The 27,730-nt window shown below is 34.9% G+C and overlaps 1 protein-coding gene across 1 annotated transcript in view; it reads right to left on the bottom strand.

Annotated features, from left to right (window-relative positions):
• Positions 1-27,730, bottom strand: part of NUP37 (nucleoporin 37) — a 41,219-nt gene that overhangs the window by 8,174 nt on the left and 5,315 nt on the right. Inside the window, exons 3-6 of the mRNA XM_032646441.1 lie at positions 22,589-22,713; positions 21,054-21,126; positions 18,801-18,895; positions 1,974-2,064 (exon numbers count right to left, since the gene is read on the bottom strand). Of these exons, the coding sequence (XP_032502332.1) occupies positions 1,974-2,064; positions 18,801-18,895; positions 21,054-21,126; positions 22,589-22,713 (384 nt within the window). The remainder of the gene's footprint in view (positions 1-1,973; positions 2,065-18,800; positions 18,896-21,053; positions 21,127-22,588; positions 22,714-27,730) is intronic.

Here is a 27,730-nt window from a genome sequence, read left to right as displayed (position 1 = left end):
ATAGAAATTAACTTAAAGCATACGGAAGAAAGGGATCTCAAATAACCATAAATTAAGATATAAGTTTTGGGATATGGGTTATAATAAACATCTAGGTCACAGTTTTTGGTTTTTTTTTTTTAGGTCACAGTTTTTAAAAAGTAGCCTATGATATTTATACATGGTAATATTAACATTTTGGTAGATTCCTTGATAATGCTTCAACTAGACTGACTCACTGCTACAGGGGAGAAATCTAGACATAAAATTTAGGACCTGGATTCAGAAATAACATTTACTTACACATGGAAATAATCCCTATATATGTAATATGAATAAATTAGAAAACTGCACTCATGTACACATACAGAATATAATTCTACTGATAAAATATCCAACAGGCCTGAAACAAGTTTTCATGGACTCCCAGAGAACACACTTATGTAGTCTGGGACATCCTGGCTCAGGATTATCTTGAAGGCTGTGAGCAGATGGGATTAAAACTTATGTCATCATTCTACTTAACAAGATTTTGATTCCAACACTTAAAATCTGTGTAACTGTATATACATGTTTTTCTTACTTATAAGTCAGTGTGTAACTCAATGACAAGGACTTTATTCATTCCTTTATCCTCTATTATAATAAAGGGTATAGTGTGGGTGAGAACTACCCCTTACAACAATTTACAAATACATCGTTAAAGAAGAATTAGCAGTGGAGGAAGAAAAAGGGAATATACATGCATAGATGCTTAAGAGGACTAGAATAATGCAGCTTTAAAGACCAAGTGAGCAGGGTTTCAAGGCAGAAGTGATCAATACTGTAAAAAGCTGCCCTGAGACTAAGAATGGAAGAAAAGCCCATTGGATTTGTTAAAAATATCACTGATGACTTCTGAGAGAGTAGAGGAGACCGAATAATCAAAGAGTTAGATCAAGGGATAGGGAAAGAGGAACTGAAGTTAAGAAGTGTAAGTGATGGGTTCAATATTCAGAAATAAAAGGTGTGAAGAAGATAGACTAAAAAGCGGAAACAGAAAAACGTAATGGTTAAAAGCAAGACATATGGAGGAGGTTGCTTGGGTACACATGCCAATTTTTCCAGTTAGTAGCTGTGTGAACTTGGGTAAGTTACTTAACTTCTCTGAGCTTTGTTTTCCTTATCTCTGAAATGAGATCATCACAGTACCCATCTCATAAGGTTGCCATGTGGGTTAAATGACCTAACTTAATATGAAATGCTGACAATGAGCCAAGCACATATAGGTACTATGTAAGTTTCTGCCATGATTAATCAAGGTTACCTTTTTGTGCAAGTGTGAGGACAGAAAAGAGTCATGGAGAAGTATGAAGACATTAGAGGGCTATGAAAAGCAGGATGCCTAAGAACTAACATGAACTCTAGACAGTGGAAGGACTAACTTTAAGAAGATGAACGTGGCAACTTCTTAGATCCTAGGGAAGGATAAAATAGAGCAATGCCCAAGAGAAGATACTAGAGAACTCTTGGTGAATGACTCCTATCTTCTCCATGAAATTAAGTTAAGGTCAATTGATAATAACTCACAGTATATTTTTGAATTTTAGAAAGCTTTACTATGAATAGGAATTGAACACCACTGCAGCTAGGTCAACTTTGCCTTATGCCACTGATGCTTTCTGTTTACACACTATGGCTCACAAGCATGGATTTAACTTTTTTTAAACAAATACTGCTTACTAGTTAGTCTAGGCATTAGTTTTTAGATCGTAACCTATCAGAGGGCATGAAAAGTGTACTCTGAATAAATGCCATTTATAGATGATGGTTGTCAAATAAAAACTTAACTGCAGAGAACTTTTAAGGTTCTAGATTAATCCAAATGCATTTGTGCCAATTAAGAGTCTCTGAGGTGGAAAAAGTCATTGATTTTTCTCCTCTATGTGTGCAAGTATTATACACGTATATATCTTTTCAGCTTGACAGAAGAAAGCTAAGTTATAAATAATAACCTTAAAACTTTCCTCAGGATGCCAGCACACACTCATTCCAGGGGAATGAAGAAGAAAATGAGCTGTCTGTATTCCTTCCAAGTTCCAAATCCTAATAAAAGAATAGGAGTATAATGTTAAAGTTTTGATAATTACTAAAAAAATGAAATTTCTATAAATTTATTCGAAGCTATCAACTAGAGATTATAGGGTAGACATCTGTATTTAAAGCATATCCTTTAAAGAAAATTATAACAAAATTATAATCATTTTAGAAAATGTAAAAGTAGTATGAAGAATTTCAGTTTTATCACACTCAATAATGGAAAAACAGTTACATACATTTTCTCTCTAATTAATCTAGTACAGCAACACTGTAACACAGTAACCAAATTAAATTATTCATGAACTCTTATTTTGTGGACAGGATCTTGAAGTTTCTAGGTCACTAATCAGGTTGCAGTCCAACTTCAGCAGTCACTTCGATTAACAATAATTTCTACGAGCAGTGCTTAAAACATATACCTGTACCCCCCTCCCCTACCCCAGTGCTCCCATTTTAAAAATAGCATATAAAGAAGCTAGTATGAAGTGATGTGAATTTAGGGAGATAGAATTTCCCAGTTGCTTACTCCTTCTGCCTTTGAGTTCCCTGCCAGGGGCTACTTCTTATCTTTCACCTTTTCTGATCTGGCTCACTTCGCCAGTTCTTCTCAAATGGGGCCTTGATTGCTAGCTACCAGATTAAAGGATAGAAGGGCTGAAGGAACAAGCACTTGGCTCCTCCTACTCTTCCTCTCCTCAATACTTACAAATCCATAGTAACAACAACCAACCTACTCAAGTTCCGTCTCAATTTTTTTCCCATACCCAGAGTGGAGATCAACCTTCAGAAGTCTCAGTAATGGCTCTGTTGTGAGAAGTCCTATTCCCCAACCAGACTGCTCATTTCTAGCTCATTCTTCACACTCAGCTATTGTTATATCTCACTGGTACAGAGTGTGGCAGTTAGCATGGCAGGAGACAGGTGATGGGTGGTTGGCAAAGTACCCAAACAGTCTGGTCCTTAAGAACCGAATGCATTCATTAGAATGCCCTGGACTTTTTCTTCTAGGTTTTATAGTTCATATCTCATTAGGGACCATAAAACAATTTCAAGAAACTTAGAGAATGTGTTTTTAAAGTTGAGGCAAACTTTTATTTCAAAGAAAGAAGACATATTTATTGGACAATGCCACTACTATTCTGTGCCAAACCACATCATTTAAAAATTTTTTTCCTTTTTATAGAAATTACAGGATCTCCAATCTTGAAATATCCTAGTTACATGTAAACTAACAAAGATGTTTTTAAAAATGATTATCTACTTGATTAAATAATTTAGCAGCATACACTTTTCTCTTGCCAAATCAACACTTTTATCTGTATTTACTATACAGGGAGACAATTACAATTTAATTGAAGAGGGGAATCACATTTACCAAGGGTTTATTCAATTGTGTTTCACTTCCCACAATAAATAAGATTATTAGTTATGGCAACTGAATATTTCTTTCTTCTCTATTGCCTTTTACATAATAAAGTGCTGGGCTAGCATATATTTTACCCCTTTTGAAACAGCAAAAAATTGTCTTGCATATTCAGTGAATCCATGAGAGAATGGTTTAAAGGCTCCATTCTTTTCATCTTATTCTAACATGTATTTGATTTTTGTTTGCTATTATAGTGAATAAATACATACAGAATATTTTCATGATTTTTTTCCTTTTTAAATGAAGGAAACCAAACATTTAAAAAAGCACGGATAAAGATATGCTATGAAACAGGTCAATTAATGAAGTATATTCCTGTCCAATGAACCAAATTTTAGTCTAATTTTAAACAGTACTTAACCTGAACAGAACCTGACATATTTTTTTTGGGGAAAAAAAACCAAACACAAACCACCAACAAAAACTGATTTAAAAATGAGGAGGGTAATCCAAATTACTTTCCAGGACTAGGATAAAATGATTTACAGCTTATAATTATATCCTTATTATATAATTTTCAGCAGTTGCATGATCTAAGTACTAAATATGCAAAATACAACAAATTGGGCTGAAATGAGTTATCATAACTAAATTAGCTACAGACGGTACACTTTAAGTTGTTAAGTCTTATTTCCCTTTTTGATAGATTCCATAATTAAGCTCTTCTTAAATCCTTTTGTGGAGCTCAACTTATTTTCCTGTGTCTTTACTGCATGTCTCATCTAGTTAATATTAGTTCCATCAGATGAAGTCACATTCCTCTTTTTTTGATACATTTTTTGCAGTATACCATATATAAGAAAAATACACAAATCTGAAGCATACAGCTCAAAGAGAACACACCTGAAGAAAGCACCCACATTAAGATAGTATTTCCAGAACTCCAGAAGTCATCTGTGCTTCCTTCCAGTCCTATTTCCTTGCCTTCTCACAAAAAGTACCCGCCATCCTGACTTCTAACACCATAGCTTACATCTGCTGGTTTGGAACATCATAAAGATGGAATCCTATGGAAAATACTATGGAATGTATTTTCTTGGTCTGGCATCTTTCTTTTTTAATATATTAAAAAAATTTTTTTTAAATTTATTTTTGGCTTCATTGGGTCTTTGTTGCTGCACGCGGGCTTTCTCTAGTTGTGGCGAGTGGGGGCTACTCTTTGTTGCGGTATGCGGGCTTCTCATCGCGGTGGCTTCTCTTTGTTGCAGAGCATGGGCTTTAGGTGCGTGGGCTTCAGTAGTTGTGGCATGCGGGCTCAGCAGTTGTGGCGCACGGGCTTAGCTGCTCCACGGCATGTGGGATCTTCCCAGACCAGGGATTGAACCCATGTCCCCTGCATTGGCAGGTGGATTCTTAACCACTGCGCCACCAGGGAAGTCCCAGCATCTTTCACTCATCATTAAATCTTGTGAGATTTACCAACACTGCTGCATGTTGTATTTTGTTCATTCTCATTGCTGTACATAGTAGTCCATTAATTAAGTACACTGCCATGTATTTACCCATTCTACTGTTGACAGACATTTAGGTTGTTTCTAATTTATGGTCATTACCAATAATCCTGCTATAAACCTCCCTGTACATGTCTTTTAGTGAATATAGACACCCACACACCATTCCCCCCCCTTAGACACACGCCCACATCTCCCCACCCTCTACCTCCACCTGCTGGGTAACTGCTAGACGTGAAATTGCTGGATCATAGCTTACAGACATGTTCAACATTAGCAGGTATTGTGAAATAGGTTTCCAGACTGGCTGTACCTCATTTATCTTTTTTTTTTCATATTTCTTTTTCATCACCAACTGAAAAAGTCTAAACTTTCTTTGACAAATTTTCTGACAAAACAATCTTAAAAGCATCATTTGTCTTAATGGCAAAAGGCACAACTTTTCAGTTGGGCTTATTTGTAAGGCTGATTTCTCAAATCATCCCCCTTTTTTTCTTGCATTTTAGTTATTTTCATGTATCTGTGTATGAAAAAATTTCCATCAGTTTTAAAATGTAGTGAACACAATGTAAAGACTCTCTTAATTGACCTCCTTCTGACAGACTCTTTTTTCTCTCTGCAGAACTGACAAGAACAAGGTTACTTTCTAATAGCTCACGTGTGCATTTGTTGGAGGCTTACCTCGAGGGAATATGGGTTTTTTGATTAGTGAACTGCTGTTTGTAAGTGATGTAAACCCATGCTCATTAGTGTAATTACATAATTAATATTATATAAGCTGACGATATGAATGTGAAAGAGCTGTTTCAATGGAACTAAGTTGATGGCAACCAAATAAAGGTAAGTTTCTAAGTGAAAAAAAAAAGCTCTTAAATTAGGTATGCATGAGAATTACAAAAACAAGTAAAATAAAAATCTAGATATATTTGAATTATGACTGCTTAGCACATGTTTTCATTGTAGACACTAGGTGTGGTTCAGGCAAAAAAGAGGTCTAATGCAAAATGGACTCATAACTTAAAAACAAGCCTAGGTCTAACATCAAAAGACTGGCAAATTGGCAAATTTTCATAGACACATTATATATTAAAATAAGGTAGGTAGACATTCCTTTAAAATGAGTTCCTGAGTTTGCTGACTTTTTCGTTAATCTAAGGAACTACTGGTTTGGACCATGTCAGATAAGAGAGTTTCTACTGTAATAGGAAAAAAAATCATAAATTCACATTTTCATATTTCCAAATTTATTGCTAGTATATTTGTTTATAATAAATAAAATTACCTAAAAGTTAATTATAGCCAAAGAAGCATACTTTTCAGGAAAATGGTATATCACAGAAAGATAAAAGCTGTAAGGGTTTATAACCTTCTTAACACACATAATCAAACACATGGAAACATAACAGACCCTTTATAAAACATATAAAAATATAACATCAAATTAAACTACTTTGACCAAAACTCAGGAGCTATATAAAACATATATGTATACCTATTCAAATGTTTGCAAGGGAAATTTCAAAACTAAAGCTTTTAAGGTAAAGTTAATCTGCTGACATAAATGAGTTTTGATACAATTTGAATCCAAGTGAAACAGACACCTCCACCCCTCCCAACTCTGTGGTCTTAAGTAGAACTCTCAGATTTAGTTGTAAAATGCAGGGGTGAAGAGATATCCACATCTAAGATTATGAATTACATTTACCTTACTTTTGGTAGTTTATTGTTAAAATTATTGCCTTATTTCAGGCTGAGTGCTTTTCAGCAGAACATTAAGTATTCTTAACCACATGGTATTTAAATGTAATTGTCCCATTTAATTAATGAAAAGGTCTCATAAATTGGGTGTTGGCATATATGGGATATCCTACATATTCTCAAAGGTCTTTTGCATTCACAATTAGTAGAGGGAGATGTTCCCTCTGAAAATTCAAAAGGAAATTTCCTGGGTAATACTAGTTCATTTGTTTGTTCTTCATTTTTAATTGGCAGCTCATTGTCTGTTAAGGAGTTCATTGTAGAAGGAAATTTCTGCTACCAAATGTTTATGACAACACAGACAAAAGAAGGGATGGATGACATTAAATGACACATCTGTATCCATTTGGCCCTCTTTAACTGGTAAAGCAAAAAATACAAACCACAATCTTTCTAAAAGATAGGACTGGATCACATTAATCACTGTATTGATTAATTAAATATGAAAGCAAGAACAAAAGTAATACCTAGATGCAGTTATAAAGATGAGAAGGCACTTTACAATGTTACTTGGGGTAGGAAAGGGACCTCCAACATTCTTAGACAAGAAACAGGTTTTTCACTGAGTTTGTGAGAGCAAAATGAAGATTCCCCCTGCCCTCCATTTCCTAGTAGTTGATCACTAAGTAACTCATCATGCTATGGATAATTCAAAAGAGGAGAAAACGTGGTATATTTCCTAAGTAAGTGAACACACAAATAGGAGGAAAGATGAAACAAATTACAAAATTATTTAGCGCTAAAATATTTGGTTTTAAGTGCAAAAGGAGTTCAGAGGTAGGGAACCATATGATTGAATGCACAAATCGAGGGATTAGGTAGACAAATCTTGATAGGAATATGGTAGGTTACAGTGGTAAATAAACTGTCAGCTTGTGGCTTAGACTACAGAAAACTTTGATAGCTAGGCAAAAGTTTTAACAGTGGAGGTGACAAAATGGCATGACAGCATAAAATAAGAATTTTGCAAAGGGTACTTTCAGTATATGTATTTCAAATATATTCAGAAATAAGATTAGACTAATTCTGCTTTTTAAAAAAATACTTCATACTACTAAGTATGTAGTATTAATAATAAATGAAGTGGATTATTAGAAATTTTACTGATGAGAGTAAGAAGAATTATAAGGATGAAAATGAAAGACAATTGCTTATGCTTACTATTTTATCCTTCAATAATTAAAAATTATGAGTCAAAAATAAGAGTCAATAATCAAAGACTGTGTGTGTTTTGAAGGGGACAGGAAGTGGCCTGTTTCAAATATGACACTAATAAACCAACTATACCGTTCAAAAAAACAATCTACTATTGTACATCTTCATGAAGGCTTGGAGGGGTTAAAAAAAAAAATCTTACAAGCTTACATGTTGTTCCTTCATTTTTTTCTTAAAACTATAAACAAATGCAGCAGAAACTACCAATTTACCATCACAGGGGTGAGACACTACTTGAGGCCACCCCAGAGGAGAACTGACATCTTCAACTTACGTAGACAGATTTTTGAAGGATAGGAATTGTGAGATAATTTGTCATATTTAAAAATAAACCTCAAACACGGGAGGGAGAAGGCTAAGGTGGCACAAAGTGAGAGAGTAGCACGGACATATATACACTACCAAATATAAAATAGACAGCTAGTGGGAAGCAGCCACATAGCACTGGGAGATCAGTTCAGTGCTTTGTGTCCACGTAGAGGGGTGGGATAGGGAGGGTGGGAGGGAGATGCAAGAGGGAGTAGCTATGGGGATATATGTTTATGTATAGCTGATTTACTTTGTTATAAAGCAGAAACTAACACACCATTGTAAAGCAATTATACTCCAATAAAGATTAAAAAAAAAAACTTCAAAATTAAACTCTCAACTGCAAAGAAATACCATATGGTAGTTTTCAAAACAGATCGTATTTAGTTATTTCATCTTCAAGGAATTCAGAATAAAAGGACTTTCCCTTTAACTAGCATAAACCTTAACACAAACACCAATAATACTACCCAGGAAATATTAGCCTTTCATTATTTCCAAGAAAAATTTTGATATACTTGGCAACTGAAATTTGACTATATGCTATAAAGGAGGGAAGGTACTCTTTAACAGTTACATAAATGGACTTTCAAAATAAACCTGAAAAATGTTCATGGATATGATTCTCATTTATACAATTCACTTATTACAACCACACAATGGCTACATAAAGCAAGCTTAAGTTACTGTGATCACTGATACGGTAATACACTTTGAAGTACCGGTTTTATATTTCATCTACGAGAGCACATGAGAGAACAGAGAGTTAAATACTAGAGAGTGGTATTACCAGTTCACGATCATATAAAATTTCAGAAAATTCTTTCATCATTTGATAACTTTTACTCTATTATAATCTTTCATTAACACACTATTTCATTGCCTTGAATTAAAGATCTGCAAATGTGATCAAAAGGTTTTACTAGAATTTCTGGATGCTTCTTATAAAGACATTGAATCCTTATGTTTCATTCACTAGAGGTAAACTCAACACAAATTGTCTCTTTTATTTCACTCTTAAAGCTCTTATTAGAACTATGCAATGATTGATCTTGATTCAAAATGCTATAAAAAACTAGAGGGCATTTTAGAAAACAAGCAGAAAACTTTATTTCTGGAATTATTTAACCATAACATTGTAATGAATAATACACATTCTGATTTCACTTTGTACCTGTAATTATTCAGGCATAGTTTAACTGCTCCTAAATGGAGATTGATCTCCCAAGGAATGCTTCATTGGCTTACCTTCAGAAGGCTCTCAGTCTCTTTCTTTCTGTTTCCCACACAAGGACTATTTTTATTTATTAAAAAAAATTTTTTTTAATTTATTTTTTGGCTGCATTGGGTCTTTGCTGCGGTGCGCGGGCTTCTCATTGCAGTGGCTTCTCTTGTTGCGGAGCACGGGCTCTAGGCACGCGGGTTCAGTAGTTGTGGCTCACGGGCTTAGTTAATCCGCAGCATGTGGGATCTTCCTGGACCAGGGATTGAACCTGTGTCTCCCGCACTGGCAGGTGGATTCTTAACCACTGCGCCACCAGGGACTATTTTTGAAAAGATCACTTACTTTGTGATCTCACCTGGGGTCGGGTTGGGGGAGAACAGTCTGCCTTAACTATGGATCTTGAAGATTCAAATATATATGAGCAGAAGTGATATGGAAACAACTCAGCTACCATGGGATATATATAAGATATTTGATAAACATTCTTTTTCTCTTGTAATAATTTTCAAAAAATGACACTACTGACAGTGAATATCATATGTAGTTTAGTATTCCCTTATCCAGTAATTTGGTTATATTTCTAAAAAAAAGATCATTATTTATTTCCCACCCTTTCTCCCATTCTTGTTAAAAATGATGGCAGCTAGAACATGGCAACTACTAATATCTCAAGTTTCACAGACAAATTGAATGGCACATTACATGCCTCTATTATTTTAGTCTTAAACTAAGAATTCCTTGGTTTCTCAAAGCCAATTTTCCTTCACCATAAATTTTATCTAATATTTTAAAAGACTATTGGGGAGGAGGAGGAGGAAATGGATTTAGTTCTGACATTCTTTGCAGTTACAGTGAGTACTGGGTCTTCTATTTCTTCTGTATCCCCCAAAGTACTAAATGTTGGCTATACTAAACGTGTTTAATAAATACTTGTTGGTCTGACTTGTTCTTACAGAACGGTACTGTTTTTAATATACAAGAACATCTGTTATTTGGCACTGACAGGGAATGAGATGTTCTGTATTAGTGAGTTTTTAAAATAATAAGCTTAACCCATTAAATACTTAAACACCATTTTTACCTTCTTTTGGAAGAAGGGGATAATAAATTTTTCTAAATATGCAATTATTTACCTCTCAAATATTGTAATAATTTTAACCTTCTTTGGATGATGCTGGGTCATAATTTGAAGTACTAGTATTTGTATTTTCCTGTGCATATATATATGTATATATGGCATACCTGTATATGGTGGACTTGATGAGGGACCATAAAAGAAATGGTGTAGGGACTTCCCTGGTGGTGCAGTGGTTAAGAATCTGCCTGCCAATGCAGGGGACACAGGTTCAAATCCTGGGTGGGGAAGATCCCACATGCCACAGAGCAACTAAGCCCGTGCGCCACAACTACTAAGCCCGTGTGCCACAACTACTGAGCCTGTGTGCCAAAACTATTGAAGCTCACGCGCTTAGAGCCCGTGCTGTGTAGTAAGAGAAGCCACTGCAATGAGAAGCCCCTGCACCGCAACGAAGAGTAGCCTCCCCTCGCCGCAACTAGAGAAACCCTGTGCACAGCAACAAAGACCCAACACAGCCAAAAATAAATAAATAAATTTAAAAAAAAAGAAGAAAGAAATGGTGTAGCACATGAGGCCGAATGCCTAGCAATCCTATGATTTAGTTGGGAATTTCTTTTCTTAAACACATCTCCTGTCAGATGCTTTGGTAATGGCATCTTTTTAATAAAGATGTGGTGACAGATACAGAACTGTATTCATTCCTTCACCCACTTACTCACTGAATACCTAACACAAGGGCTCTCTTCTTGTGCTGAGATGACTCTAAGGTAGTAAAGCATGGCTGGCCTTGCAAAATACCTTATTAGTGAAAAGGCCAGAGCAGTCCACTCTAGGATAATTTTCCTCATCCTCTACAAAACTCCATTTCTCCTTACTCTTGCTCCTCATATGAAAACTGGGCTAATGACATATGAAGGAATATGACATCTTCATTTCAGGAACTGGTACTAGAATGTTTTAGCAAAGGTATCTTTCAAAAAATTATAAATTCTTCACAAACAGAAGATAATACATCTGTAGATAAGACACTAAGTATAATTCTATCAATTTTATTAAACCCAACATAATGTTTGATTTTGATCAGAACATACAGGTAATAGGAACACCTGCTTTCAATAATATAAAAAGACTAAAACTTCTTGAATAAGAGAATCTATCAAATAAGGTTTTTGAGGATTAAATGAATTAATTCATACAAAACACTTAGAATAGGGCCTGGTCACTTATTATTATCTAAATCAACAATTCTCAACAGGGGGGATTCTAACACCTAGGGGACATTTTTGGCTGTCCTAATGATTGGGGTGCTACAAGCATTTAGTGAAAAGTAACCAGGGATGATAGACATTCTACATGACTTTTGAATATCACAGTAAAATTTAGAAATACCTCAAAAGGTGGGACCATTTCAAGATAGGAGATATGTTTTTGCAATTTTGTTAGTACTCCATTCCCTGAAATAACAGTGAATTATTTTGATACTACCCATATAAAAACTGGCTGATTTGCAAGAATGTTATCCTTCCTTATTTTTTCAATGTGATATCCTATAATTTGTCTTGTCATGTTATTTCTATTTTGATTAGCATTATTTCCATACTCTTTCACTTCCCACTGTAAAATTTTAAAAATTACTACTGACTTGAGTTTTTATTCTAATAACTAGTTTTGCCCAAGGCTATGACACTGCAAAACTCCAGATGGCACTATTTACATCGTACTCTGCAAGCCGTATCCCTGGAACTGTGTAACTTGGCAGCTTTGCCTCTCTGCCTTACATTTTCCTGTTATCCTATTTTTCCGATACTCAAATTTATTCCTTGTAAAGAGTGACAAAGACTACACTTCACCATTTCTTCTTATGCAGTCGTATCTGAGCATATACACTACGCTGTTATTCTATAACAATCTGTTTTTTATAGAAATGTGTAGTATAGTTAAAATACTATTTTATTTAAAATATTATTATTAGTATTTAACAGAAATGTAGTACAATTAAAATAAAATTTTTTACAATTATATATTTTGATAGGTTATATTTTCCATGAGTTTCATTTAAGATTATATAGCAGACATTAGAAAATGTTTGTTTAAAAAGGGGGTATTGGGACTGATAAAGAACCACTGAGTTAAATGAGAACTCAGTTTTCTTATAAACTTGCAGGGATTATAGAATACTAAAACTAGATGGAATATTAGATTAAAATGAAGTCATATTAGAGAATGCAGAGAAGTAATAAACATCTAAAATATTATTAGATACAAATACCACCTTCTCAGGGTGAATTTGAAAATTGCCACTCAGGAGCTTCCCTGGTGGTGTAGTAAAGAATCCACCTGCCAATGCAGGCGACACGGGTTTGAGCCCTGATCCGGGAAGATCCCACATGCTGTGGAGCAACTAAGCCCGTGCGCCACAACTACTGAGCCTGCACTCTAGGGCCCGTGAGCCACAACTACTGAGCCAGCGCTCTATAGCCCGCGAGCCACAACTACTGAGCCAGCGCTCTATAGCCCGCGAGCCACAACTACTGAGCCAGCGCTCTATAGCCCGCGAGCCACAACTACTGAGCCAGCGTGCTCTGCAACCACCAACCTGCGGGCCTAGAGCCCATGCTCCACCACAAGAGAAGCCACTGCAATGAGAAGCCCATGCACTGCAACGAAGAGTAGACCCCGCTTGCTGCAACTAGAGAAAGCCCCTGCGCAGCAAGGAAGACAACACAGCCAAAAACAAAAACAAAAACAAAAAATTGCCACTCAGGCAGAAGAGTGAGTGAATTAAATGAGTGCACGTACTAGAGCCACACTGCTTGATATTTGAGTTCCTCTCCTTAATAGCTATGTCCCTTTCCACAAATTATTAGCCTCTCTATGCCCTGCCTTCCCATCTTGTAAAATGAGGGTAAATATTGTACCTATCTTGGAGTTGCTGTAAAAATTAAATAAATTTACATAGGTAAGGCACTTAGTGCTGGTTAGTATGCAGTAAAGCACTCCATAAAATATTCAGTAATATTTACTTATTAATACTGTAATTCATTTATAGAAAATAAAATACTTTTGTCAGTCTTAGAGAAGATTAAAATGGTTCTGAAATGATTATTCACAGGTTTAAAAATGTATCAGTGATTACCAAGTACCCAGCACAGTACCTGGCACATAGTAGACACTTGATATTTGCTGACTGAATGAACTAATCTCTATATTAATTTATTCTCTATACATTCATTCTCTATATCAAGAGATAAACAAGTGATAACTTTTTAATGGATAGACTGACACACTAGTACAAGTGAGACTATCTTCATTCTGATTCAGAATTTGGAAAATTTCAACAAAATACATAAGCTTTATGAACCCGCTCAGGGGACAGATTGTTTTGAAACGGTGTCCCTAAGGCCACAAATCTCTTAGCTGATTATAATACTGTGTCTCCTTGAAAATGCCAGAGTCAAACATCAGAAAATATGCACAGATCAACAATGTATTTAAAATAATTTTTTTTGAGTTGGCAGAGTCAGAGAAACATTTCTTCAGCTCTTTATAGTACAAAATGTTTAAGAATCCATATTGTAGCACTGCTCCATATTGTAGGATGACATAATAAAGCTTAGTATTTAAAAAATTTTATTCACTTATTTTATTCCCCATTTTTAATCATTTTAAAGTGTTAAAGGGACACTTGGCACATTCACAGTGTTCTGCCAACCACCACCACTATTTAGTTCTAGAACGTTTTCATTATTCCAAAGGAAACACTGTACCCATTAAGCAGTCACTCCTAAGTTCTTGTCCTCCAACTTCCTGGCAATTACCAATCGTTTTTGTTTCTATGGATTTGCTTCTTCTGGAGATTTTATATAATGGAATCATAGAATATCTTATGTCTGGCTTCTTTTACTTAGCATAGTGTTTTCAAGTTCACCCATGGTGTAGCATGTATCTGTACTTCATTCTTTTTTTATAGCTGAATACTATTTCAGTGTATGGATACACCAACATTTTGTTTGTCCATTCATTTACTGATGGATATTGGGTGCTTCCACCTTTTGGCTACTGTAAACAGTGCTGCTAGGAACATTCCTTTTACAAGTTTTTGTTTGAATGAACACCTGTTTTTATTCTTTTGGGTATATACCTATGATGGAAATGCTGGGTCACATGTTTTAACTTTTTGAGGAACTGCCAAACTCTATTCCATGCCAGCTGCACCATTTTACATTCCTGCCAGAAAACAATGAGGTTTTCAGTTTCTTCACATTCTTCAACACTTGTTTTTTTCGACTTTTTGTTTATAGTTATTTTAGTGAGTGTTAGTGGTATTTCGTTTTGTTTTTGATTTGCATTTCCCTAATGACATTCAGCATCTTTTCACGTGCTGTCGGCTACTTGTGTATCTTCTCTAGAGAATTGTCTACTCATGTCCTTGCCTTTTTGATTGGATTGTTTGTCTCTTATTGTTGAATTATAAGAGTCCTTATATATCTTGTATAAGGACCCTTATCAGATATATAATTTACAAGTATTTTCTCCCATTCAGTGGGATGTTTCACTCTCTTGATAGGGTCTTGGTGTCCAAGAGTTTTAAATTTTGATGAAGTCCAATTTATGTATTTATTTTTAATAAATGTGTTTTTGGGTGTCATATTTAAGAAACCATTGCCAGATCCAAGGTCATAAAGATTTGCTGGTTTTCTCTTTTCAGAGTTTTCTAGTTTTAGCTGCATGTTGTTGAGGATTCTGCATCTCTATTATAAGGAATATTGGTGGTGCAGTTTTTCTTTTTTTTGGGATGTCTTTGTCTGATTTTGGTATCAGGATAATGCTGCCTTACAGAATGAGTAGAAAGTGTTTCTTCCTATTCTACTTTCTGGAAGCATTTGAGAGACTGGTGGTTAATTCTTCTTTAAATGTTTGGTAGAATTACCAGTGAAGAATCCTGTCTGGCCTTTCTTTGTTGGGAAATTTTTGATTACTGATTCAATTTCTTTATTTGTTATAAGTTTATTCAGGTTTCTATTTTTTCCTTGAGTCTGCAGTTTTGTGTTTCCAGGAATTTGTCCATGTCACCTAGGTTATTTAATTTGTTGGTGTATAACTATTCATCGTATTCTCTTATAATCCTTTTCATTTCTGTAAGGTTGGTAGTAACGTCCCCACTTTTTCTGATTTTACCATTTGTAGTGTTCTCTCTTCGTCTGTCCAGCTAATTAATTTAGCTATAATATGTTTTAGCTATATATGTTAATTTTGTTATATCTTTTCAAGAAACATCTTTTGGTGTCATTGATTCTAGTGTTTTCATTCCCTATGTTGTTCATCTCTGCTCTAATCTTTATTATTTCCTTACTTCTGCTAGCTTTGGATGTCTTTATTCTTTTTTTTTTAGCTTCTTAAGGTGTCAATTTAGGTTACTGATTTGAGCTTTTTCTTCTTTTTAATGTAGGTGCTCACAGCTATAAATTTCCCTCTGAGCACTGCTTTTACTGCATCCATAAATTCTGTATGTTGTGTTTTCATTTTCCACTCATCTCAAGGTATTTTCTAATTTCCCTTGTGATTTCCTTCTTGACCCACTGGATAATTAATGACAGTGTGTTATTTAATTTCCATGTATCTGTAGATGTTCTATTTTCCTTCTGTTAATGATTTCTAGTTCATTCCACTGTGATCAAAGAAGATACTTCGTATGATTTCAATCTTTAAAAAAATTATGTAGATTTATTTTGAGGACTAACATATGGTTTATTCTAAAGAGTGTTCCAGGTACACTTGAGAAGAATGTGTATCTGCTGATGTTGGAGTGTGTGGAGTGTTTTGTATATGTTTAGCTGGTTTAAAATGTTTGTTAAAATCCTCTACTTCTTTACTGAACTTCAGTCTAGTTATTCTATTTAGCATGTCATTTTAAAGCATGGTATCACCAGCATATAATACTACTCCCAAGATGACATAGGCTTTGAGTATGATTGGACAAGGATATCACTAAGGTATCTTTACCAACAACACAGAGACCCAGACTATGGTAGGCATTACTTTAGCACAGTGACAGGAATGATTCCTGGGATGTAAATGGCTATTTCATCTGCCCAAATTGCACAGCTGCCATTTGGCTGGTGTCTTTATTCATAACTTGGCAATTCTGTACTTTGAGTTAATGAATACAGTTGTACTGAAACATTTTTCTGTTGTAGTTTGTCCCTTCAGAATCCTTCTTTCCTTTGTTACTTTGAGAGTGTATGTTACTACTCTTCCTTAAACTCGATCTACTTATATCTTCTGTTTCTGTTAAAAATCTTATCTATATTGTTTAGCTTTCAGCCCAAGAAATTTGACTTTAAAAGCCAATCAGAAATGCCCTTCTGGTTGGCAAATTAAGCTGATAAATTCTAAAGTTAGCTCTCCAGCTATTGCTACAATGATGTTACCAACCTCCCAAATCTCAGAGACTTAGAAAAATAAGCATACATTTCTTGCCTCATGGGTCTGTGGGAAGTTCTATTTCATGCCAGACAGTTCCATATCTGCTTCATGTGCTGTGTATTCTGGGGCCAGTAGTATCTAGGACATGCTTATATTATAGGAGAAGACAGAGGACAGTTGGTCAGGACAAACCATGTAAAACATTTCAAGTGTCTGCTTGAGTCACACCTGCTAACATTACACTGGCTTAAACAAGTCACATGGCTAAGCCCAACAAAGTGGGAAAACCTCCTTCCACAGGAGTGGGGAAGGGAGAGTAAGTATTCACTGAACAATAACATCATTAACCACAGCCTAGCAAGTAAGACAATTAGGAGCAACATAGTGAATTTCAAAAAGTTAGATTTATTTAAATTAAAGGACTTACTTTGAAGTAAGTTCTTTCTCCTTTTTAGAGTGATAATGTTCTTTTTTAAATAAAATGATGGTAATAATAGAAGGCAGCAGAACTTTAAAAAAATTCTTCTGACTTGACAAAAAGTTGGCCACCCTCTGTCAGTCCCCTATACTTTAGGATAATTTTACTATTCTATGAAAATCCCAAAGTCTCCTACAAGAAAAAAATCATGGATCTCTGAATGTAATCCCAGGTTATCTCTGGCTGTTGTTCACTATTCAGAGGCTATTCCTGTGCTTAAAAAGACACTCATTATCCCCCTTCTCAGGTTTCATTATTCCTAATGCTTGTGATTAGGATGCTCCATGTGTTAGAGAATTAAAACGTCATTATTTCTTTCTAGTGATCTAATTTAAGTTTTACATTAAAAATGGCCCCACTTACTTTTCTGTCTCTATACAAACTTAGTTCTTTTTAACACTTGGGACCCTACAGTCTTAATGTCATGTAAATCTTTCATGTCCTTGACATGAAAATTTTATAAAAAATAATGGCTTATGACTCTATAACTTTAAAAGATGAGCTGAGAAGATTAAAATTTAAAAGAAGCTAGTGGCTTTACTTCCGATGTGAAAGGACACATATTTAGTAGCTTTATGTGTATACAAGTATTTACTAATACTAACGATTTTGTCATACCTTTATAAACATTAAAGCTATGCAAAATAGCAGAGCAGTGGTTTTTTTTTTTTTTGGTGGTTCTTTTTGCTCACAGTACTGTCAAAACAAATGAAGCAACTGGCACTCCTCTAATGACTGCTTCACTCCTGACTCTTCAGCTTATTTCCACCTCCTACTTTTGCTCTTCATCTCGTTCTTTACTTGTGATATTCTCCAGCTTTAGTCACTATTAAAACGTTTAGAGCCACCTCATCTGTCCAAACTAGGGAGTGAGGTGGAAGAATGTGATATTGTAATGTATTGTATCTACAGAAAAACTTTATACAGAGATTTTCGAATTTGTCAAAACACTAAATTTCCAGCGAGTCTTGCTCTAGCAAATGAGATTCTCAGTTCATTATTAAACACTACCTTATCAGATAGGATCTATGAAATAACTTCACAATATGGCAAATGCCTTTTATTATCCTATTGATTGTGTCCACTGTTTGACCTAATATATATTTAGATTTCATAAATGGGCAAATCTAAAATAAGAGGCAGAGGGGCACCCATGAATCAGCAAGGGAAGTTTCAAGTAAATGGGATGAGAACTCAACTCACTGGTTTTGAAACTCATGTTGGTGTCATACTTACATTTTAAATAAAGTATGCTTCTTTTATAACATTTTGTGGAATATATATAGTTTACATTTTCTCTAATTTTTAAAGTGTAATTCTCATTAAAATAAGATGAAAATTCAAAAATTTGGCTGTAACTTATATAAGCAACATACCTGCAGGTATGATCATCACTCACACTTGCAATTTCTTGGCCTTCTTTGGGATCAAATACCAAACCATTAATGAAATCTGTATGGCCCTCTAAAACCTGACGTAAGGGGAAAAGTTAGTAAGAACACAGGAAAATAACCTACAATATTCCTACCTAATATTTTTACTTCACTGCTTTCACTGCATGCTTCTCTTTTCTATAAATATTTCTTAAGCAATCTGCTATTTTTAAAACATGATTTATACACCCACCTTTCTAGAAGGTTTATCTTGGAAAGAAGCTGATCATTCAACACACTGTTATTAGCTTGATCTTTCTTTTCTAGTATGCATTTCTTACAAAAACAGAGACTTTTTTTTTTTAAACTGTACCTGTCCTCATATCACCTCATTTCTCACTTATTACATAAAGGTTAAATAAAAGTTAAATTTAGAATAACTTTCTAGGGGCTCTGAAATAGAGTCCCCTTTGATTTTTTACCTTATACCTGCTGCTCTGTACACTGGCTGCTCCCTAATAAATACATAGCATGGACTTCACCTTCTACTGTCTTTATTCACTTGCTCAATGTGACTGCCAGCACTGGAGACAGCTAGTATTATAAGCCCATTATCACAACAACCCAGCAATTCTCTTCTGGCCACAGAAGAAATAAATGGGAAGTTATAAGGTAGAGGACTATGCAAGCAGGCAGGTCCAATCAGTCTAAATCTTTACAACTGAAATTCTAAACAGGTCTGTCAGATATCAGATATTTAAATATTTTAATGGATATTGTTCTTGCTTCCTATTTTCCTTCCAAACACTTGAATTTGATCTCAGTTGTACGATTAATAAAGTGGTTCTATTTGGTACTGTTTACTATTTGGAAATATGTAATTAGGAAAAAAAAGGATTTGATTCAAACATTCCTGTGTAAGTTTAACAAACCCAAGTCCTCCAGATCATTCTTCAGAGCTTCAGAGTCTACAAGCCAAATCAAATTAACATTAAATATTTAATGTCTATTATAACTAACAATAATTGTTAGTAACTATTGACTTTTGATGAGTCAAAGTTTTATGTGCCATTTGTACAGTCACTGATACAGCTTTAAATTAATATATACATTGCACTGTATTATGGTAAAATTGTATATAGCCCATTGTATACAGTTTAGAGCATAACTTTTACTGTTTTCTAAATGATTGGAAAGGTTTACAGTTTATCTTTGTTTTATAACATTATTCATAGTTTTGATTTACTAGAAAGTCAAGAAGGCAATACTGTTCTTATAAAAAACATGGTTCAGTTTCAGTCCAAACTGAGAGGTTATTTATTTAATGAATTCCCCCCCCACTTTGAGACATATAACACTGTGTAAGTCTAAGGTATACACATGATGATTTGATATACATATATATTGTGAAATGATTACCATAATAGGATTAGTGAAATGACTCCCACAATAGGGTTAGTTAATACCTCTATCACCTCATAAAATTACCATTTTTGTTTTGTGGTGAGAACATTTAAGATCTACTCTCTTAGCAACTTTCAAGTATATAATACAGTATTGTTTACTATACTCATCATGATGTACAGTAGATCCTCAGAACTTATTCCACTTATAACTGGAAGTCTGTACCCTTCAATCATCATCTCCCCATTTCCCACACTCCCCAGGCCTATTCAGTTTCTATGAGTTCAGCTTTAAAAAAAATTCCTCCTATAAGTGAGATCACATAGTATTTGTCTTTGTCTGACTTATGAGGCAGAAGCTATGATCATCCCCATTTTAAAGGTAAGGAAATGAGCACAAAGAGATTGGGACTTTGACCAAAGTCACACTATTACTAAAGTGGTAGAGCTAGGCTTCAAAGCCAGGTGGTCTGGCTTCTGTGTCTGTGCTTTTAGCCACTTTGTAGTCCTGCCTCTCACTATGCTGTACTGTGTTTGTTCCCTTAAGTTCAACTCTTACTCTATGTGTGTTCATGTCTATTATACTGAATTTCTAATTCTCCCTCATTTGCTGTGTCTACCTAATATTTTAATAAGTGATATCAGATTTATAATCTGCAGTCCTTACTATGATCCTAGTTACTTACTGCAGGCTAAAATAGAGTAAATGAGATTCTAAACTACATAAAGGTAACCATAAAGTCATTTTAAATTGGGATAAAAAAAAAAAAAATTGGGATAAATCCAATCAAAAAAGCAAAATTAATAAATGTGTTTTAAAATAAAGATTTACAAATTATACTTGTCAACATACCTTGTATTCATTTTTATCTTGAAGGTCTGAAGTAAATAATCTAATTTTCATATCAGCAGCAGAAGTGCAAAATCTGGAAGTAAGAAAATGAAAACAAATCCATTTTTAGCCTAAGTGAAAGTTCTCCCCACCAAAGCTGTTTTCATAACTCATAATCATGTTTTTGTTTGAGCAGAAAGGGGATGCTGTGGCTCTGTTGTAAAAAGTGTTATTATAACTATTTCTCAAAGTTGGCACTTAAATATCTTTGGAAAACATATGAAAATTAGTATATTGGATTTGTCTCTTCAATAAGAAACATGTAGAATTTTATTATAAATCACCACATGAATTTAATGTTTAACTTTTTCTTAAAGGCAGAAAAGGATGGGCATCTTTATTTAGCTAGGTCAATATTAGATATTATAGTTAATAATTTTAGATATTAAAAATAGTTATACATCTTAGTCTTTGCCTTCTTCAGTTATCCATAAGCCTTCTTACTTTAAGATATATTAAATTCAATAAATTAGACAGAAGATGATAAACTTTTTATACCTATAAAAGCTGATATACTTCTATCTATTAAAAGCTGGAGTATTAGTCACACTGATTGTAACATTTAAGGTACTGTTTAGAAGTACATCAATGTATGTTACATTAAAAAACAAAATCTAATCAATAAACAACTGTTTTTAAACTAGTTTGCCTTCAATCCTAAATTTTTAGATTCTCAGCATGTCAGATTATGGCTGAGGAAGAAATAGAAGTTATATTTATATAGTGGAAAACAAAGTTTATTTCCAATTGTCTTCAGATAAATGAGTATCATATGGATCTAAATTTCTCAAGTTCTGACTGCATTGAAGTTAACCATTTTTTCTCAACTAATACATTTAATTAATTAATTAACTAATTTTATTTATTTATTTTTTTGGCCAAGCCGCGTGGTGTACGGGATCTTAGTTCTCTGACCGGGGATCAAATCCGTGCCCCCTGCAGTGGAAATGCGGAGTCTTAACCACCGGACTGCCATGGAAGTCCCCTATGTTTATTTAATTTAAATAAAGTTTAAATTATAGAAGGCTCCTAATCTATAGACCTGGATATGTTGGTAGATCTCTGCTACCATGCCTTTTCAATGATTAGTTAAGAGCCATTGGATGAAATAGATCAAAGCCAGCAGGGAAATGCCTTCTCTTGTCCAAGGCTTTCTTGGAGGTGAAATTAAAAGTTGTAGGGAAATAAAGTACAAATTGACCCTTGAACAACGTGAGTTTGAACTCCACAGGTCTACTTATATGTGGATATTTTTCGATAGTAAATACTACACTGCTACACAGTCTGTGGTTGGTTGTATCCTTGGATGTGGAGGAACCTCGGAGAGGGAGTGCTGTTTATAAATTATACTCAGGTTATAACCACCCCCTGCTGCGTTGTTCAGGTGTCAACTGTAGCTCTTCTCCCCACAACTGGGACCATGCTGTTGTAAAGTATTTATAACCAGAGCTGAAATTATCTAATCTTTTGCCTTTCCTTGACAATGTTAAACTTACTTGATTACTGGAGGCAACGAATTAAGTCTAGTCTCTGGGCTCCAAGCTATGCCATCAACCCTGACTCCATGGTGAAATGTTCGTAGGGTTTTATACTGAATTCCTTCAATGTCTGCTTCTTCTTCCTAAGCATACACAGTAAATGTTTTAATAAGTTATGAGAACAAACAGTATAAAACTGTGTGTTTCATTATAATGAAGAATTTATCAGGGGGCCATGAATATTCTTTTGAGAAGTTCAAAAGCAGATCAGATATTAAGATGTAACTGGTTTACTGAACAACAACAAAAATATCTGAAGCTGTCTAAGCCTCACAAGATAACTCTCTATGGTAACTAAGAACAAACAATATACTTGTTATACTTTATCTTACTTAGGAGACAATTTATTCTTAATAGTAAATACATTTCACAGCAAACACAATGAAAATGGAATGCTCTAAGAATCAGAATATTCTAGGTAAATGAATTACCAGGCATGGATTATCAAGTGACAATATAAAAAATATATACTGAACATATTATGTACAAGACACTTTGTGCCGTATGATGCTTCAAAGTCATTATAATGAGTATCAATAATTTTCACATAGTATTATACATGGCACGATACATGTGTGGGATGTTACAAACTATTCATCCATACTATATACTAGTACACTCTATGAATAGTGAATATGCAAATAATGATCTGATTAGTCTTTTGGATATTTGATTCTGGGTAAGATGTTTTAAAGTCAGCTTATCTCCTTGGCTTAGTACTACTAAAATGATTTCAGTTTATTCTCATGACAAGATGAGGAAAAAAATGAATTTTAAAAAGTCATTTCTGTCTGGCAATATGGACAATAACCAGAAAAGCTTTCTGATACAAAAATAATGCAAAAATCCAAATCCAGAGAAGCAACTGAGCACCAAGGCATAAAGCTATCTTAAGGACATCTGCCAACATCCAATAACTAACAGCTTCAGTTTGTAGGGGATGGGAGACAAAACTTAGTGCCTGAACAAAGAGGGATGCAGATCAGAGACCTCTGCATAGATCCAGGACCTTTAAAGGGAAGTAGGGGAAGAAAACCCCCAAAACCAAAAGTGCCAGGCAAAATATGTACCGTGGGTGAAGACCACGAAAGAGAAAAAGTCACTTGTGAGAAATCTCAACCATTGGCTGGCCCTAACATGAGTTTGGGGCTGGAATTCACATTAACTATGTGCTCCAGAAAATGACAATTTATTTAAAAATGTCCATATGTTGACAGTGGCCCCAAGCGCTTGACAAAGGCAAATTCTCTTTGGGTGAACTTCCTCTACACAGGTCTCATAAAGTTCTGACAGATACAGTTTAATCAAATATGATCTTACCTGCACGCACTACTACATATGAAAACAAAGTACCACAAACACAAACAGAAGAATCAACCTGGAGACATCAGATTAAAAAATTAGATACAGGGACTTCCCTGCTAGTCCAGTGGTTTAAGAATCCACCTCCAACGCAGGGGACACGGGTTCAATCCCTGGCTGGGGAACTAATACCCCACGTGCCATGAGGCAACTAAGCCTGCGCGCCACAACGACTGAGCCTACACGCTCTGGAGCCCAAGTGCCACAATTAGAGAGCCCGTGTGCACTGCAACTACTGAGCCCGTGCGCCACAAGTAGAGAGAAGCCCACACACCGCAATGAAGAGGCCCCACGCTGCAATGAAAGATCCCGAGTGCCGCAACTAAGACCTGACACAGCCATAAATAAATTAATTAATTAAAAAATTAGATACAAAAAAGATGTATTTTTAAGGATCTAGAGGAGGTAATCAAAAAATATGAGTAAGCAACAAGAGATTACCCAAAATGACCAGATTTTAAAAGGAGCTAAATAAAAACGTCTAGATAAAAATACCATAATGAGAAAAAAAAAATCAATGCTTAGAGGAGCTAGAAGGCAGATTTGAAAAAATTATTCAGAATGCAGCTAAGAGAAGACAAAAAAAAATGTTAAAAGGGATTCGGTGAGAAGTTCTACCATAGATCTAATTAGGGTTGTAGAAGAAACAAGTAGAGGGAATGGGGGAAGAGTCAATATTTGAAGAGATAATGGCAAAAGATTCATCATACTTGATCAAAGGTACCAATATGTTTATTTAGAAAGAACAATAAATCCTAGGCAGCTTAAAAAAAAATCTGCAGTTAGACACAACATAGTAAAACTTCAGAATACACAAACTCTCATGATATATACATATGTGTGTATATATATATAGGTGTGTGCATATATGTGAGGGGGAGAGGGAGAGGGGGAGGGAGGGAGGGCGGGAGGGAGAGAGGAGGGAAGAGAGTGAGAGAGGTATCTTAGAAATAGCAGCCAGAAAGAAAAGACAGGTTTCCTATAAAAGAGGAATAATTAGAACAACCATTGACTTCTTAGCAGAAACAAATGCAGGCAGACAGTGGAATATCTTCAAAATGACAGGAAAAACGGTTGAACTGTAGCCACAACAAAACTGTTTCTCAAGAATGAAGCTGTTTTAAAGATATTTTCATAAAAACCAAAACCAAGGGTTGGCATCAGTGAAGTCTCACTAAAGCATCTCCAAAAGCAGAGGCTGACAAACTATGACTAAGGGGCCAAACCTGGTCTATGGTCTGGTTTGGTATGGCCCACAAGCTGAGAATCATTTTTATATTTTTAAAGAGTCGTAAAAAACAAAGAATAATTTGCAACAGACACCTTAAATGGCCTGGCAAAGCTTAAAATATTTACTACTTGGCCCTTCACAGAAAAAGTTTAAACTTTTTCTTGTAGTAAAGGATGTGCTTTTAGGTGAAGAAAATTGACCCCAGAAGGCAGGCCTGAGATGTAAGGAACAGTGAGTAAAAAAATCAAAGGCAAACATGCGGGTAAATCTAAACAAATACTAGTCACATAAACAATACTGAATTTGTGGGGTAAAATGAAAAGAAATATGATAGAGAACTAAAATATAACAATAAGTCTTTCGGGGTGACAGTTCAAGTGTCAAAGGTCCTTGCTTTGTTCATGAAGAAGTTAAAGATATTAATTTTAACACTAATTAAGGTTGCATATTAAAATATCTATGGTAACCATTAAAAGAAGAGAAACAACACGTAAAACTTCCCAACTATCAGGGAGAAAAAAGATGAAAGGCGGGGGTAACAAAACTCAAACAGAAGACACAAGAATATGCATATTGGCAATGTTTTCAATAGTAAAATACTATGTGATAGTGGAAAAGATTAATTGTGGTATGTTCATATTACAAAACACCATACTACAATGAAGATATATGAATTTTGACATAGAGGAATCTAACAAACATACTGTCAATAACAAACAGTAGAAGAACATAATACAGAATAATTTCACTGATATAAAGTTTAAAACCTGAAAAACAATATGCTGATTTGCAATACCTACACATGGTAACTCTGAAGAAAAACAAAATTTCAGACATGGTTACCTGTTCGGGCTGAGAAGAAAAGGTGGTAAGGAAAGAAAACCCAGGGGGCTTCAAAGGAATTGCTAATGTTCCCTTTCTTAAGCTAGGTAGTAGGTATACAGGGATCTATTATTATTATTCTAAGCTTAAAATATTGCAATTTTAAAAATAATCATTGTTTTGTTATTTAAATCAAAACCTTAAATGGGTCTTGAGACAAAAGCACAATTTTTCATGACAAATTTGCCCAAGGAATCTTCTGTGTTGACTATAGTTATTCTTTATAAAAGTTTCTAAGATTATAAAATAGGATTAGGGAAAAAATCCAGAGCAGGTGAAACCTGATACTTAATTGAATACATATGTCTATACAGATAGAAATTATGTGAAGGACTGTTCTAAGAATTCCATTCATCCTGAATCTAAATCCAAAGTTTTATAATGTGTACTTTAATTGAATCCTAGTGGATGTGTTGATTTTTCCAGGATAGCCTTTGCAATCCCAGCAGTCATCTCACAAATATATTACATATATCTTTCTCTATGTGATTCAGATACCCCTTGAAAATTACTTTAAATTCCAGGTGAGCTTAACAGAAAAATTTTTTCCATAAATGAAAAAAGGAAGCAGAAATGCATTTATTAAGGAAAGAAAAACTGTCAAATTTTATTACTTCATAATTTGTCTGTACAATAACTGTATAGCTAACAGCCAGACATCCCAAGGCAGCAATCACTAAGTAATTTAAAAGTAAGGTTAGGAGCCTAATCATATCTGACTTCATAGTTTGGGTTACATATATTTTTCCACACTTGACAAATCAATCTTCTAAAAATGAAGTTTTTACCATCAAGACACACATTATTTTGCTACTGTAACAACAGTATTGATAATTAGGTCCTGTAATTTGTTATCGAAGGTATATATGAAGTTATCGGGCGGTCGTGGGGATAAAGAAATCCCAGGGACTGTACAGCCTGAGTTTTATGTACTACCAGTGAAACCTTTTTTTCCTGGCAGCAATGTCTGCCATTGAGCCAACTAAAAGGCCAGGGTGTGTGTGCGGTACAGGCAGAGATTAATACTATTTTGGGTTTAGTCTGGGGTGTAGGCAGTATTGTATAGGCAGGAAATTAAGATACCTTGGAAAACTTGCTATAATACAAATCCTAACACAAGTCTCCAGCGTATTTGAGGTTGGGGCAACGCCAGGCTGGTGAAAGGGCCACTCTAAGGGCTTGAAATTGGCAGGCCCCCCCACTACACTCATCTAAGGCCAGATACAGAATTTTAGTTGGATGAGACTGTAAAATTTACCTAGTCTACTTCTTTCATCTAATGCTTAAATCTCTAGTAGGCCATTTTAAAAAAGTTTGCACAAACCTTCTCTAAACATTTTCAAGTGAGAGGGAACTAGCTATTTTGGGGGGGAGCTTATTCAATTTGGGTGGTAGTTCTAATTATCCGAAGAGTTCTCTTTAACATTAAACAGAAACCTGTTTCCATGTAAATTCTATTCATTGCTCCAAATTCTGCTCTCTGGAACCATCAATGAGGTAGTCTAATTCAGTGACGGCAAATATCTGGCCATAGCTGATCTCCCCTAGGTGAACACACTCAAAGAAGCAGTTTCAGCATCAGTCTTAAAGCATTATAAGCAACAACTCCACTCAAATAGAGCTGA

This window comes from Phocoena sinus, chromosome 10, assembly GCF_008692025.1.
Source record: "Phocoena sinus isolate mPhoSin1 chromosome 10, mPhoSin1.pri, whole genome shotgun sequence".
Classification (NCBI taxonomy): domain Eukaryota; kingdom Metazoa; phylum Chordata; class Mammalia; order Artiodactyla; family Phocoenidae; genus Phocoena; species Phocoena sinus.
Note: the sequence above shows the minus strand (reverse complement) of the source record. Positions and strands in the feature narration are given on the sequence as shown.